The sequence below is a fragment of the Anser brachyrhynchus genome, assembly GCF_964034855.1.
Source record: "Anser brachyrhynchus genome assembly, chromosome: 4".
In the NCBI taxonomy this organism is placed as follows: Eukaryota; Metazoa; Chordata; class Aves; order Anseriformes; family Anatidae; genus Anser; species Anser brachyrhynchus.
The window spans coordinates 28,581,399-28,597,026 of NC_137698.1; the positions used below are offsets into that span (position 1 = coordinate 28,581,399).

The 15,628-nt window shown below is 37.2% G+C and overlaps 1 protein-coding gene across 15 annotated transcripts in view; it reads right to left on the reverse strand.

Annotated features, from left to right (window-relative positions):
* TLL1 (tolloid like 1) overlaps positions 1 to 15,628 on the reverse strand; it is a 160,973-nt gene that overhangs the window by 103,586 nt on the left and 41,759 nt on the right. Inside the window, exon 1 of one of the 15 annotated variants that reach the window (XM_080591744.1) lies at positions 15,181 to 15,554. The exons of 9 other annotated variants lie outside the window; for them this stretch is intronic. In XM_080591744.1, coding sequence (XP_080447870.1) covers positions 15,181 to 15,244 — 64 coding nt within the window. In that variant the 5' untranslated portion in view covers positions 15,245 to 15,554. 5 more of the 15 variants (XM_080591739.1, XM_080591736.1, XM_080591745.1 and 2 more) reach the window with 5 other exon arrangements.

A 15,628-nucleotide genomic window follows, 5' to 3' on the forward strand; every position in this document is an offset into this window, starting at 1 on the left:
CCTTGAAAAGCAAAACTCTTGGAGACGTATAGGAAAATATCAAGGAGGTTGTTTAATGGTGCATTTCATACTATAGTTTTAATCTGTCAGCAAATCACACTTGCTATCAGATACTGAAAGAGTTGTATACTGCAATCAGTTAAAGTGGTAGAAATTTTTGGCATTTCATATGTTGACTCCTGATCCATTGCTATTACTTCTGTCCTCTCTTTTTAATTAAGATATAAAGAGGCAGACTGCATCTGAAAAAATCAATGCCTGCAGGTAAAATATGAAAGCTAAATTTAGGTACATACTATACAAATACAACCAGAAAGAGCCTAGTCCACACAGAAATACACTTTACCTATTAGAATCATTTTTAATGTATTTTTGATTATGACATTTCTTATGTCTCCTTTCCTATTTATTCCTCTCACCAAGCAGTGTATAAGCATCAAGCAGCACAATTTTTGCAGGGTATTTTTTCCTCTTATGAAAATGTATACAACAGTGTCTGAGTTTGCAATATTATTTTTTTCCCTCTGTATACTTACATGTTTCAGTATACAATTTCAATAAAAATAACTATTAGTAGGAAGCATGAATGAAGAAGAGTGTGTGACATTTACAGCGAAGTGGCAGGATGCAGACTAGCAGGAAGAGATAACTAAGTCAGTGGCAAGCGCTTGCAAAATATAAGCAAGATTGGCAGAGCCTGACTCTGTACTGTAGTCGGGAAACTAGATAACAAAAGGTTGGCAATGTGCACTCTGCTCTTTAATAGAAAAGATGATATCTGATAAGTTAACAGCCAAATACATCACATCTTTCCGCACAATAACATGGACAGGAATACCTGGCAGTACTAAAATTTCATGGTATTTTTTTTGGAAGAAAAGCTACTTTGAACTGTACACTGAGGTGAACTTTCATTTAGATAAAACTGAATTTCAAAACTACTCCTTCTGGGTGAAAAAAAAAAGCTAAATTCATTAAGACGATTTTCTGTAAAACTGATAAGTATCTACCCATTGTTAGACATCTCATCACTATAATATGTAAGACTATCCCACTATTAAAAAAAAAAAAAACTCGTAACACTCATACAGTTTTCTGAAAAAGGTCTGCCAACAGACCTTAACTAATTAGTTCAAGAAACAGAACAGTAAGGTTGTTTTGCAAATCCAGCAATGTTCATGATAATGTTTACTTTTAGTTTTCACACAAACTTCATTTGAAGTTTTTAGCGTACATTTTAAACAAAGCCTATGCAATGATGTAGGCTCTCCACTTCAATCTGTCCCATGATCTCTTACACAAGTTGATACCTTAAGTTTTCCCACAAAACAAAATATTGCACCGTACCACTTATTTTGGGCCTTGTATTTTGATGTACTATGACTTGGGGGGGGGGGGGGGGGAAGACTTATTCACATGAAACTAAAGTAGACTAGGATATAAAGAAACTAAGTTCAGAAATAACAGATATACAGTCACTTTAAATCTTTTCTATTATAGGGCTACTTTGAAAGAAAATAACTTTTAAAAATCAAACAGTAGTATGACTACCTCATTAAGCATTACCTCATTAAGCATGACGTGCTTCTACCATGTCTCATTACAAACTAAGTTAAACCTATTTTAAAGTAGTTTCCTAGCTTTTGCTGTAGACAGTGAAAAGGACAGTCAATTTCTAATATGGACTGCAACAAGGACCATGCATCCATCATCAGAGTTTGCAGCCTATGAGATGCAGGACATTATCTGGCAACAGAAGAAAGCTTTCATCCCAGAGTGGGAAATGGCCCCTGGAGTGAAGTGCTAACTCCAGCAGCGGTCAGGGAAGCCCTGGCTCAATTTATCTCTCTTCTCCCACCCTGGAGGTGGGATCTGTGCCACATATTTGTGCCCCCAGAGGAGGGGGAAGGGTTGCTGACACTATGGTTTTATGGAGCAAGCCTGGCCAGGCCATCTGCCTCTCTAAGTTTCCCAGGAATTGTGAGAACATTTTCTCCTAAATGGTATTCTGAGAGGCTGTGGGGATGCAGTTAAGGATAGGAGGTAGGACCTCACTAACTCCAACTAGTATTGCTCTACTGCCAGCTCCCAGCACAATGCAAACTAATGCTTCAGTGGCAGCCTGGGATCCCCTCCCTGGAACAGCTACATTCAGGAATTAATTTGGCAGATTGACACCATTTTCCTGAGAAAAATCAGCAAGCAAAGGGAAAGGGTGCATCTGAGCTGTTTAAACTCAAATAAATCTGAGCAAAATTGGATGGGATTAAGAAGTGTTTCTCTAGCTGTAGGGCCTTTTCTCTTCCAAACGTCAAAGATTTGCAACAGCTTCTATCCTACCCTTCCCCTAAAAGTCACAAGAATCTTAAAATACCAAGCATAACAGTCTAAGTACAGGTGTAGTAATCTGATCCAATTATGAAATTATATACCCTACATTTGCAGGCAGGACTCCGATCCTCTTTAAGTTTGAAATAAGTGTCAGAGGGCAAAATGGACAGATAACATACCTCAGATTGGGGCCCTGTGTAAGGAACAGTTTAAGGAACCTGGCTTCAGCAGCAAAACCCAGCTTTGTGCTCAAATCCACAGCTGAAATACAGCTTAGAACTTTTTCTGATCAGTGGACATTACTATTTAGCTATAAGGAAGCCTATATGAAGTGTTTGTGCAGCACAGTCTACTGTCCAATGTTAAACATGTTCTAACACAAAATAAATTACAAGTTTATGGAAAGTTTCATTAGAGCCTTCATCACAATGTGGCAACAACTGCATAGAATTGCCACTTAAGGTTGTGTACTGAAAAACAGAAGCAAAATGATAGTCTCAAAAGAAAAAAAAAATGCATCCATGCATTTTATGTATGTGCTTTGGAAAAATAGCATAATTTACTTTATCAAAGAGAAATGTAGTAAATGCTGAAGAAATGGTGTGGGGTTCATTCATACTTATTCTATGTACTTGGTAGTAGGAACAATTTCATAAGCAGACAAATTCATAAATATTTGCCACTTAGACTACAAATTACAGTGTAAATATAATTTCTGTCCTTGGCTAACTCTCTTCTAAATGTTAACCTTAAAAATACAATTGACAACTTACACAGAATGTGTAGATTCACACAGAGTTTGCATATTTGTCTCTGACACCCAAAGTGATTCTTGTGTTCCAAGTAAGTGGTGGATGAATCAGCAGACACAGAGAAATATGATTATAAATGCTCGGAGAAAGTGAAAATACTATTCAAAGCCAAATTAGGACTGCAATTGGCATATATATCTTCAACTTCCACTATGTCCTAGCTTGTTTTGTATGACCTTACTTTTCGTTTTTTTACAATTCTTTGCTTCAGTTCTGTGCTTCCATCCATTCTTTATTCTGGACCTCCAAAAGTGAACAGTAACATTCTTTAACGATTTGAAAATATACAAATACTCACATATTTGATTAGCTATCAACATAAATATCTTTCTTTAATCCTAAACAAATCTTAAATAAAGGAAAACAGTAGTTACTAGCTGTTATGCAAAAACAGCATTAAGTGTGAATAAGAAACTAACCTCCAGGACAATACAGAAAGGCAAAGTTCATAGAAAAATATGTACAATTTACCTAAGGTTTTCATGCATACATTATGGAAGTGGTTTTTGAAAACTCAGCATTATTGTCAATGCATAAAAAAACTGAGCACTCACCAAACAAAAAAACATAATATATGGCTTTACCTGTTTACTTGTTTTCTATGGAAACAGTTTTTGGAACTACAATAGCATTTTATATAATCTGTCAATTCCACTGCACTGAACAACAACAACAAAAAAATACTATCCTACTACGGTCCTATCTCACCAACATCACCAACAAACACCTTACATGCTACAGAAGGTTAACAGTTTCAAAGAGCCCCCTCCTTCCCACTTCAGGATGAGGAGGTAGCACTTGTTAAAAAAGTCTTCAGTTTGCTCTTCTCTAGCATGAAACATTGGCTATTTTTATGAAAAGAAGTTCTTGTTTTTCAGCCAATATTTCTTTGGAAGGAAGAATAATTGCAGAGTTTAGAACTTGCCATTGCATGTTTACTTATGCTAAGAGAATAAAGTTAATACCAGGTTTCCAGGAAAAGGAAAAAAAAAAAAAAAATCCTTTTTCTTCTAAGAGCATCACCTGTACCTAAAGAGGAATATACCTATTTTTTCATAACTGAATATAACCATAGCACATGAGCCAAGCCTTCCCTACACTAAGTTAGGAACATCCTTTAGAAGTCTCTTGGTCTAATGCTAGAGCTCTGATGAGTTACTAAAAAGGAAGTAGAAAAGGATATGCTTTCAGATATGCCTCAGTAGCTTTATTTGAAGATCTCTGTATGTGATCCATGAATACTAGTAATTGGGCAAACTTCAAAGCACATGTCCAGTTATGCGACAGTTTATCCAAGGACTAGATCCCTCAGACATCAGTGAAGAACTTGGCTCATACAATAGACATTTTACATACCAGGAAATCTTTGGAAAGAATGCCTCAAAACCATTTTTTTTTCTTCTTGTAACCTATTCTTCAATGAGAAAATATAGAAGACCTACCAAACATGCATAAGCAGGAAAAAGTGAAAACCAGAAAAAAACGCTCACAAAGTAAGCTTGCAAAAGTGAAGATACAGGCAGCACACAGAAATTGTTCTTCAAAAGGCTGTCCTTCACAAGGAAGGCACAGAGAAATGTTATCTATATGTGTAGTGTTATATCAAATACTAGCCATGTGCACTCACAGTGCATAGGCATTGGTATAAACAGCTTTAATGGAACAGAATACCTGATTACTTATATGGGAAGGCTAAATATTTTTTTTTCTGAACTCAACATTTCTCAAAGTGCAGCTTAAATAGGCTTAGGCATCTAAAACCTTCTATACTTAGCTTTCAACAAGAATAAACAGACAGGCAGGCACCTCAGGACAAGGCCAAGCACAGCTATCTAAAATAAGCAGATTTAGTGACTGCCACCTCTCTCTTTCCACTAATTATAGCAGGATTAAAGATGACCAGCTTATTCTAAACACCTCTCTTTCAGAAGGATAACATTAAGGGAGATGAATGCTATTGTGTTTCTAATGCTTCATTACATCTCCTTCCCAATATTTCTCAAATTCAATACAGAACGTGGATACGCAACTCTGTGCCTTGTTTCAGCATAATTACATTCTTCAGTGAAGGCATAAGAAGTGGTAGCAATATAACTGATCTTCCACACACAAACCAGGTGTGTCACGTGTTCAGAAAATGCAAGATTATACATACAACATGAACAGGTGATTTAAAAAAAAAAAAAAAAGATATCCCCAAATAATGTTTTGGAATTAAAAAACAGCACTGCATTAAGTTACTATTAAAGATTTGTGCACATTTTAAGATACACTATTTGCCTGTTTTCTCTATTTAGTAGACAGAACAGAATTCAAGAATTTGAAACACTAAAGCTTCATGTTCTTTTCTGTCTGGTTTTGGGTTGTTTGGTTTTTTGGTTGGCTGGTTTTGGCACAGTAAGTATCACTTAGTAATTACTGTTACTACTCAGCAACCTGAATACCTAAAGGCACTTGCTAATTTTTTTGTCAAAAATTGCATAATCCCCTGAAATAACTTTTGCCAGTAATTAGTAATTTTGGCACCAAAGTTACCCATGGACATCGGACAGAATCTTCCCTCTGGATTCTTAGATTAATTAAGGAGTAAAAGAGAAAATAATTAGAAACTTGAAAGAGTATTTGATCCAAAAAGAAAAAAAAAAAAGGCACAGTTAATTACAAAATTAACCCAAATGGAGAATCAAGATGTGGGCTTAAACTAAAAACTATACTAAAGATTATTTAAAAGCAATTACAGAAAAAAGTAATTGAATTAAGCCATATATAGAGCTCTGTACAGTAGATAAGTTTGTCCAAAGGCCCTATCAAAAGTTTTATTAGTCACCCAGTAGGTACAGAGATACTTTAAAAATAGCTCTCTTGCAGACATCCTGGTCTTACACTGCTAAATAAAAAGAGGACTATGTCAAGCAAATTTGAGCACTGGAGATGTGTTAATATGTTCTCACTGACTGTTACTTCGTTCCCTGACTCTTTATTGATTTGATCCAACTTGCTGTTTACAAGACAAAATCTAAGCATGTTCTCTAAAGTTAGTTTATTCCAGGAACCACTTCCCAACAAAACTGCACAGCATTCAGACGCCACCAGTTCTGCTCCCAAGTCACTCACTTGTCCTCCCCTGACATCCTGCAGGGTGTGCAAAGTATACCCTTCACCTCGTACGATACAAACATCACTTTAGTAGGTCCACAGCACAGCCCTTGCACTACCTGGATACTTTGAACCAAAAAGAACAGACACAAAAGCCAGTGTTGGGACTCTCTATGAAGCTGGAAGAAGATGAAATTCACAATGTCTGTATACATATGCTTCAGTTGTTAAAGGTTATGAAAAAGGGTCTGAAAAACAACCTTATTCCCAAGCTTAAGGAAGGCTTAATAATCAAGAGTATTTCTTTTTGGCCTCAAAAGCATCTTTTAACAACTCTGAGTACTAGTTTATAATTCTGAAAAATGGGCAAATAGTCTTATTGTTTTAGAGAAGCACTGCACAGCCTAATTAATGTTTAAAAAATGTTTTAAGGTCCTTGGATGAAAAGCAATATCTCATGTAAATTAAGATATCATACAAATTCTTAACTGGCAAAACTTTAAGGACTTCAATTGAGAGAATAACTTCACATACACACTAAGTTACTGATTTGCCTAAGCACAAGGAAGAATCACTCTCCCATTAATGAAAGACAGATTTTCAAATGACATACTCTTGTAAGTGAGAACAATTTAGCTTACATGGGAACTATCTCCAGAATTGGAGTACTTTAAAGAAGAACATAAAAAACTAGCGTGTAAGTTTTTCTGGCTCCAGAATAGTATTCTGAAATTAAGTGTAGAGGCCAGAAGCTAAAATGTTTAATCCTCTTACATTTTATTAATCTATTTGATTAAGAAGAATGAGGGTATCACCAAGTTTTTCCTAAAGGATATCGAGTAGGAAAAACCTAGTACATGACAAATAAAAACCAAGTTCATTAAAACTACATTTTCTACCACAAGAAGGATAATAAAGCCCCTTTACACATTGCCTTAAGGTAATAGACTTAGCAACATTTACTTAATCAGCACTCTTAAACAAACTTACTTAACAGAATTTCTCCATTACCATCTACTGTGAGAATCCTCAGCTCAACAATATTGTAAATCCCTGAAAAGGAACAGTCAAGATGAAAGGCAAATAGACTAATGCATAATTGACAAAAGAGCTACTGTTTAAAGAACCAGTAACACCAAAATCAGGAAAACTGCATGTCACCTCTAGCACCTTCAAGCAACAAAGCATCCTTACTGCTACAGGCATCAGAGGATTAATTAATTAAACCACACACAAAAGCCAGCCACACACAATAAAAAGATGTATCTAAATTGTAGCAGTCAGCACTGAGGAAGCACAAGATACAGCCATGAAGCTCAGCATAAAACAGATCAAAGCCCCAATATTAGCAAGACTGACACTAAGTGACATTTCTGTGCAAAAAGACATGCATTCAGGAGCAAGCGACAAAATCCCAGGCCAGTCAGGTACATTGGTGAATTGATGGCAGAGGCTCTCTGTGGTTTATTTCTCCTTTGCTAGGAGTGATTAAGTCCCATTAACGTCAAGGGGAGGAAGGCATGCATGGCAAGGGGTGGAGGCACTCCATGAAAGACAACTGCCTGTGGCACTGGAGCTGCCCAGCAATTAATGTGCAAAATTGTGATGGAGACAGCAGCTGCTGGAGAGAAAAGAGCTGGGGGGGGAAAAAATACATGTATCAGAGTGAAATGGCAGTTTCAAACACAAGAAAAGTTTGCCATGTCTTTGGGATCTAATCATGCATTTTAAAGCAGCAACAGAAAGTAACAGAGGGAAAAAAGATGGGCTCTTACACATACAGTATCACGAGCAATAAGGGAACAGGGACTGGAAATCAGAAACCCATAGCAGTCAACAATCTGCATGAGTTTCCATCATTTCAAACTCAATGTTGATAAGGGTCAAGAGGAAAATTCTAACTTCAAAAAATGTTTGCTGTAATTTGTTCTTCCAAAAATGATTGCTATGGATTGAATCAAGGAACTGCTGTGGAAATTCATCTGTTCTGCAAAAGGCAACTGGCAACTCCTCTGCCAGCTGGTATTCAAGAGACTAAGATACTTTGACTAGTTTTTTTTGTTTGTTTGTTTTTGTGAAGAAAAAACAAAACAAATTACAGTTGCATTCATCCAAATTCACCACGAAAAGGTAGAATACATTTACTCTCCAGATGGTAAAATATTCTCTTAGACATGTAAGGGAAAAAAAAAAAAAATCACAGCTGATGGCAATTTCTAAACTTCAAAAATATTCTTATAAATCATGTGTGTGGCTTATCACTGCCAAAATCCGTCATGTGCATCGAAGAGAAAAATATTCATCCACTAGCTTGTTCACCAGTAATCCTTTCAAGTTTATCCCTCAGTGAATACATAATCAGAGTACTGTACAAGAAGAGACAAGGAAAGGGAAAAATTCTTCTGAAATGGACCCTCAGTGAGATTTGAAAGATAAATTATTTGCAGCATATAATACCTGATATTGCAAATTAACGATTAGTCTCAGGTAACAGAACAGGTTTACGAAGGTGAAATTTACACATTAAAATAAATTCACTGTACTTTCATCCTCTAAACATGCAGAAATGGCTATCTGTATACGTTTACAAAGCATAAACTAAAATTTTAGTCACATTAATATTTATTTTACAGTTCCATTAACTCCACAAGTTTATAACTCAAGCTGTTAGTCACAGGGTCTGAAGCAAAGATAACTTCAAGCTTGATCTCAGAAGTGTAATGCAGAGCATGACACGCAATTTCTATCTGAACCTAATACTGCAGATTCTGCTAACGTACTGAGATAAATTCTGATCCTGCAAGTATTTAGTTACAAGAACATCCAATGGAACCAGCCAAGAATGTCAACACAGGCTCTATTTATTGACATATGTTAAGTGCTCACAAGACAAAAATCTGCTTATCTTCGATAACATGCTTAGAAAGTCAGAGGAACTGGACCGTGCCTACCATTTCTACTCAGCAGCCCTCCCTAGGCCCACCTTACCTACTCAGATGCTGTGACTGCAGCTGCAGAGCAATTGGGAGAACAGCGCAAGTTGCAAATTCAATTATATTTTTTCTATTTCCCAAACATATTAGAATAAACTTCATTTAAAGTGGTTTTGAACTCTGTAATATACAGGAATATAAATTTTTAGAACACCCCACCAGCCCCTTAGTCACAGTAAAGACTTCTGTTTTGTCAGTTAAACTGGATGGAGTAGTGTTGTGTCAAACACAAGTCTTCACTGTAAAAATTAAGTGGCTTACTGAGAGCACCCATGCAATTTAAAGAATTGTACTTGTTTCTAATGTTTATAAAATAACAGATATAACTTGAAGCACCTGGTTACAGTTTTTATGTTTTCATAATTAAAACAAATATTTCAGCTGCTTTTTGTGCTCTAACCAGATATAACCAATTCAGACTCGTTGACATTTCACACACTACCTTATTTGGGTTTCCTCTTATTTCAAACACAGAAACACAGCTGATAGAAATCAGACACCTAAGCAGAAGCTCAGATCAGTGTTTAAGTAAGCATGCTTTTAAAATATCCCCATTTTGAGAAGCACTCTTTACAAAGCAGGCTTTAATTCTACCTAATACTGAACTAATTTAAATTTCAGTTGAACTGCTATCCGTGTTAGTCTGTTCCCTACTCTGCCAAGATCAGGTCACCTCAATGGTAGCATTCAGTCCGTCTTTCTCTTGGTTTATCCTTGAAAAAACTGTGTTAAATGGTAGGTCTTCTTGGATATTTTAAAATGTACTCAAGAACTCACAAATCACACCATCACCTAACAGTGAATGTTCAAAGTACCTTTTATTGTTCATGTATTCCAACATTGAAAAAGTCATAAAACTAAATGTTTAATCTATGAAAGAAATGCAGTTATTCATGCATACATCATAAGAGCTACTTTTTAATTTACCTGGGCAGACAAAAACGAATGCATTTCCCCACAAATACTTCTTAAGAAAAATCCTATCAGAAAAATATTGTATGTATGATGTCACTGCGATTTCACTATAGTGCTTTCACTTAGTATTTCACAAGAGTGAAGAGAAATACATTTCCAAACTAAACAAACTAAAATGAATGTGATTATATCCTTTATTTCTGAGCTGTGGCTACAAAGTGGTAATCAGTTTACCATCAACATTCCTATTAACTTAGAAGACGCTTTGTCTTCCCATCATCCTCATCACAGCCCCTCAGAGCATACCTGTGCAAAGACTGATTCAGCATTTGGCATAAGTAGCAGGCAAGGGGAAGATAGGATGGCAATCTTTTTCTTCTCTTGCCAAATTGGTTCTTAGTTGTGCTACCAAGGTAAACCTAACAACCTGATCTTAACTTTTAAATTTCTATTGAGTTCCAACAAAGCACTGAGAGGAAACTTTATATAAGAACCTTCAATTTTATCCAAGAGGCTTGTTTTAGCAACTGATTTGACTAATTAATACTGTTTACACACCAAGTTTACTCAAGTTTTTTGCTGTAAGAATAGTTTATGTTGATTTAACTTTAAGAGATTAGCATAAGGTGGTCTTAAACTGAAGCAAGAATGTCTAAAGAAGGCAATGCCTCAGCTTAACTAAACTGATCTCTAAACATACTTAATTTAATTACAACACTTCCCTTGTGTACCCAAGCCTTTGTGTTACTGCAGTCCCTTGAAGAGGTGTATGCTTCAGGGATCCTGAGCGAAGAATGCTTTAGGGACCACACACCCAAACTGAGCTGCAGTTTAGGTACACAATACTTTGTTTGATTACTCCCCCCAGCCAGTTTTCCCTATCCTAACAGCTGTTAGGACAGTTGTATTTGCATGACAAGGAAGAAGGGATTTCTAAGCATTCTGCATGCAGAATGAGAAGAAATGGAAAACCTTCTTAACAATCACACTGAACTAGCATGTTGTAACATAGGCAAGCCATGGCTGGATCAACTAATGTTTGTTTTTTTGTTTTCTTTTTTCCAGAATCTGGGCATGCATCACATGAACTCCCTTGCACAGGGAAAAAATAAAGGCAATTATTCAGCCCCAGAATTTACACTTAGCAAAGAGGATTTCACTTGCCTTACTCTATGCCTATGCAAAATGAACAGAAGAACACCTTTGTGAAAGCAACTTTAATGTACCACCAATATGCATAACAAGCTTTTTTTTTCTTCTTCCAGCAGCACTCCCTTTTTCCAGACAATAAACATCTGTGTGCATGACAGTGCACACACTCCCTTCATAGTGCCTTAGGAGAAAAACATAATTTGGAAAGGCTGGGCCCTACCTTGCTCCCTTTCCTGGCAGGTGCCTGACAATCCTCCTGCCACCGGACAACCCATGTCTGGTGAAGAACTCTATGCATCTCCTGCCCATGGAATTTGGTTTTCAGGAGGTCTCTAGTTTCTTTGCCTTTTGAATCTCACAAGTGTTTTCTTTCAGGATGCTCTATCCCCTCCTTTCCAATCCCTTTTATAGCTTGTTCATATTTTATATTTGTGTAAAATACAAAAGATGGATTCTTTAATCTGAGTTTCTCCCTTACTATTCTATTCCCTTACTTTAATTTTCACTTCCTGATCAATAAGCATCAGTAGAGAGAGATTCTTCTCTCCTTTCCTCCTGTCTTATATACCTTCCATCTCTGTCTTATTCTCTCCTAGATTTCTTCTCTATTGCCTTTGATTTTTATTTTTTTTTTTTTTTTTACTTTCACCTCACCTTCCTTGCTTTATAATCAATAAAAAACCTCTAGATTCCCTAACAGGGGTGTGAAAACTCCTTTTCTTATCCAGAAAACAGGACACTGGGTTAAAAGTAAGGAGGCACATAAAATACAGTTGAGCACCTGCACAAGTTAGACATGGGCAGAAATCACAATTCTTTTTACTATACCAAAGTATTCCAGTTATTAACAAAATACATTACTGCCTTGTATGCCTCTTCTTTATCACCTTCCAACAGAGCTTTTCACAGTTTCCTCTACTATACATTTTCATGCAGTGTTCTGAATGAAAACTGAAAATTAGGGAAAAAAATAACCAGGAAAAAAAAAATACCCCAAACACATTTTTCTTTTAAAGCATTCAGCAATGACACATGTAGAGTGTTTTTCTATGCATCATTTGTCTGCCAGGTTCAACTTTTTCTAAAACTGACTTGCTTCAGAAGGGATGATGCAGCCAATTAGCAGAAGATGAAGCTACCTGAACAATATCTATCTAAATTATAGATCAAGCAAACTCAAAACACCTACAAATATGTGTAAATTACATGCAGATTTGTAAATTAATGCCTGGAAGAGTCCCAAGTGATGAAGGGTGTATTAGCAAACTGCTGGAAAGTCTCCTGGTGTGAAATTGACCCATTCCAAACAGTGCTGTCCCTAAGCAACTCCTCGGAAGGATGGGGCAATTAAAACCATAGCCCATGCCTCATAAGCAGCTCAGTTACAGCCACAATTGCTGTAGGAAAAGAAAATTTACTAGCACAGACACCAGCCACTCCACAGCCTCAGTATTCAGGGACTAAGGATTATCATTCACTAATGTGGACACAGCAAATGAGATTCCCAAAGGACCAGATACAATTTTTCCCAAGATTTTATGTTTTGCTATCCCACTCCACATCAAACCAACCCTGCAGGTTCAGCCGTGTAGGAGAGCTCGAGGACATCATACTACCAATACCAACCTGCTGTACCTGGGAAGCCTTATCTGTGCTATCTCCAGCCTCTCCCTTATGGCCAAGGCAATAAAATACTGCTGCAAAAAGATGAAAGTTTCATTACCTCCTGTGTGATTTCATTTACAAAACACAAAAGCAAAATAACATCCTTTTGATAGAGGGAAAAATCCCCATTCATTTTTGGCTCTCCCTGAACTCCACACCCACCCCTGGTGTCGACCGCGGTTGTGGGCCTTTGGTTTTATCAAGGGTTTGGCATCAACCTTCTCTCTTCAGCACGAGTGTATTTGGATAAAGTATTTTCCATCGCCTTATTTCTGGTCTGATAAACTCATCTAGCTTTCTACACAAGCAAACTCTCATGTACTTTAATTTACTGCCAGAGTAAAGAACTTTGAGTTTTGACTGTTATTTATTTATTTGACCTGATCCGCCACCATACATGGGCAAGGCGCTTCACAGATAAGTACATCTTGCCCTGAACAGGCCAAGGGACTAGCCAGAAACAGATTTTCTTGCTTTCACACATGTAGCATGTTGTTTTCTCTTGTGACAATATTTTTTGCCTGCATGCAGTTTGGAGGCTTTTTGTCATGTGAAGCCGATTCTCCGACAGAGTTTGGAGATTGTGGGGAAGGGGGCTGGACAAACTGGGAGGAAGGCAAAGGAGCTCTGGGCCCCATGGGGAGTAGTTTCAAGGCCACTGGAGACACTTACAGGACTGAAAGGACAAAAAAAAAAAAAAAAGAAAAGAAAAGAAACAAAGAAATCTAAACCCTCCTATAATTCGCATAGTATGTCTTTCTAAAGAGACAAAATATATAAAAGCAGAAAAAATGAGCACTTGCATGCGAGCTCCTTTTACTTCATGAAATTAACTGAAAAGCTATTATCAACATGGGTTTTCCAGAAATATATTTACTTATTGACAAACTTCTTGTTTGTTTGTTTTTTTTTCCTTTTTTTTTTCAGCTACTGCACCCACCCACAAGACAAACATAACTGCTATAACAGCTCTACTTTGTATCAGAAACTTGAGTATCAGAGTGAGCATCACAGTTTATCCTGTATTTTTGTACAACAGTGAAGTGAAAATTTTTGGAATCAGGTATGCAGTAACAGTGGCATCTTTCATAGGAGCTTGGTTTCCCACCTAAAGCCAGCACTGGAATACTGCCACAAGAACTGTAAAAACCCCTCTGCTTATAAGGCCAGTTCTTCAGAAACAGCTCCTCACACAGTCCCTGAAAGAAATATTTTGTGTGCACCATAATTTCCATTTTTGTCAATAGCAACATACCAGCACATGCACTGAGTACTGCAGATGATTTCCCAGGCCAAATGTCCACCCATATAAATATAGCATTTGCCTGGGCAAAATTTGAAAGAGATCATTTTTCATACAGAGTGCAAAGTACATTTCATTTGAACTTCTCAGGTACTCCACAAACAAAATCATTTTAAAGAGATCATATTTTTATCACTATCAGAGCGAATAAGGTAGAATACATGACTAGAATAAGATTATACACACAGCACTCCCCAGCAAAAACAGAACCACAGGAAGGATATTTTTCTCCCTTTAAGCCTTATGTAGGCACCTTCTCAACTTTATTCTTTTACTTGCTTTATCACATATCTTGGACTCAAGGCAAATGTAATTATGAATTTATAAATAGCTGCTGTCCAACTGAAAAGTCAGTTAAAATCACCAGAAAAACAGCTCCACTGATATACTTCATCACCTACAAAATGATGTCTTCTAGTCAGTGCTATATATGTATGCTTATAATGATTTACACTCCAATCCAGTGACACCCAGTAAATTACAAATACTGATGCTGACCACCATAAATTTTCACACTGAGTCAGAACAAAAGTATTTAGGACAATGATTCACTGGTTATAAGTAAAACAAAAGAGTCAAAGGACAAATTCTGGCTGTAGAGAAGCCAATGTCAAATCTTCTCCAAGCTTTTAAGCAAAGAGTAAAAGTAAATGGAGCTCTGATCAAATCTTCTTCCCCACTCTATTTGTATAATTTTACCACACTAAACTGTAACACACTCCAGTCAGCTTTTATACAAGTGCCTCCCACAAAAATTTTGTCCTCACTCGGCAATAGTTCCTGTCCCCAGGAACTCCAAAAACCTGTCATTTCCATGTCTTCTCCAAAAACAAGGGAGGAATTAAATCTTTTCATTTCAATCGTTCTTCCCTGCCAACAGCTTGGGAAGCTCTCCTCCTGTTGGCTTCCCTACCTGACAGAGGTTCCTCACAGCAATGCAGATAGCAGACCAGCCACCAACCACCTTTACTGATCATGGCATCAGCAGGTAGTGGTCCTTCAGGACCTACTGGTGGCAGTGATGGTAGGCACCACACCTGTCTGCAATATTCTCTTTATGGCATGGCCAACTGTTTAATTTGAAAGTTAAATTTAAACCCTCAGGGTTTTAAATCTGGGAACACGTTACCACTCTGAAAAAGTAAGAAACAATTTTCCCCTTCTGTTCTGGGAACATACGACAGAAGCAGCATCCCAGACAGCCTCCATATACCAGATACCTTCTTACACTCCAAAACGGACATAAAGAACAAGGTATATTCAGGCAGCAAGGCACAGAGAAGGGGAGATTACACAGACCTGCCAGCCGGTGTGCTCTGTTGGGCAATGATGCAGTGCCCCCGCCTCCACTCCTCCAGGAG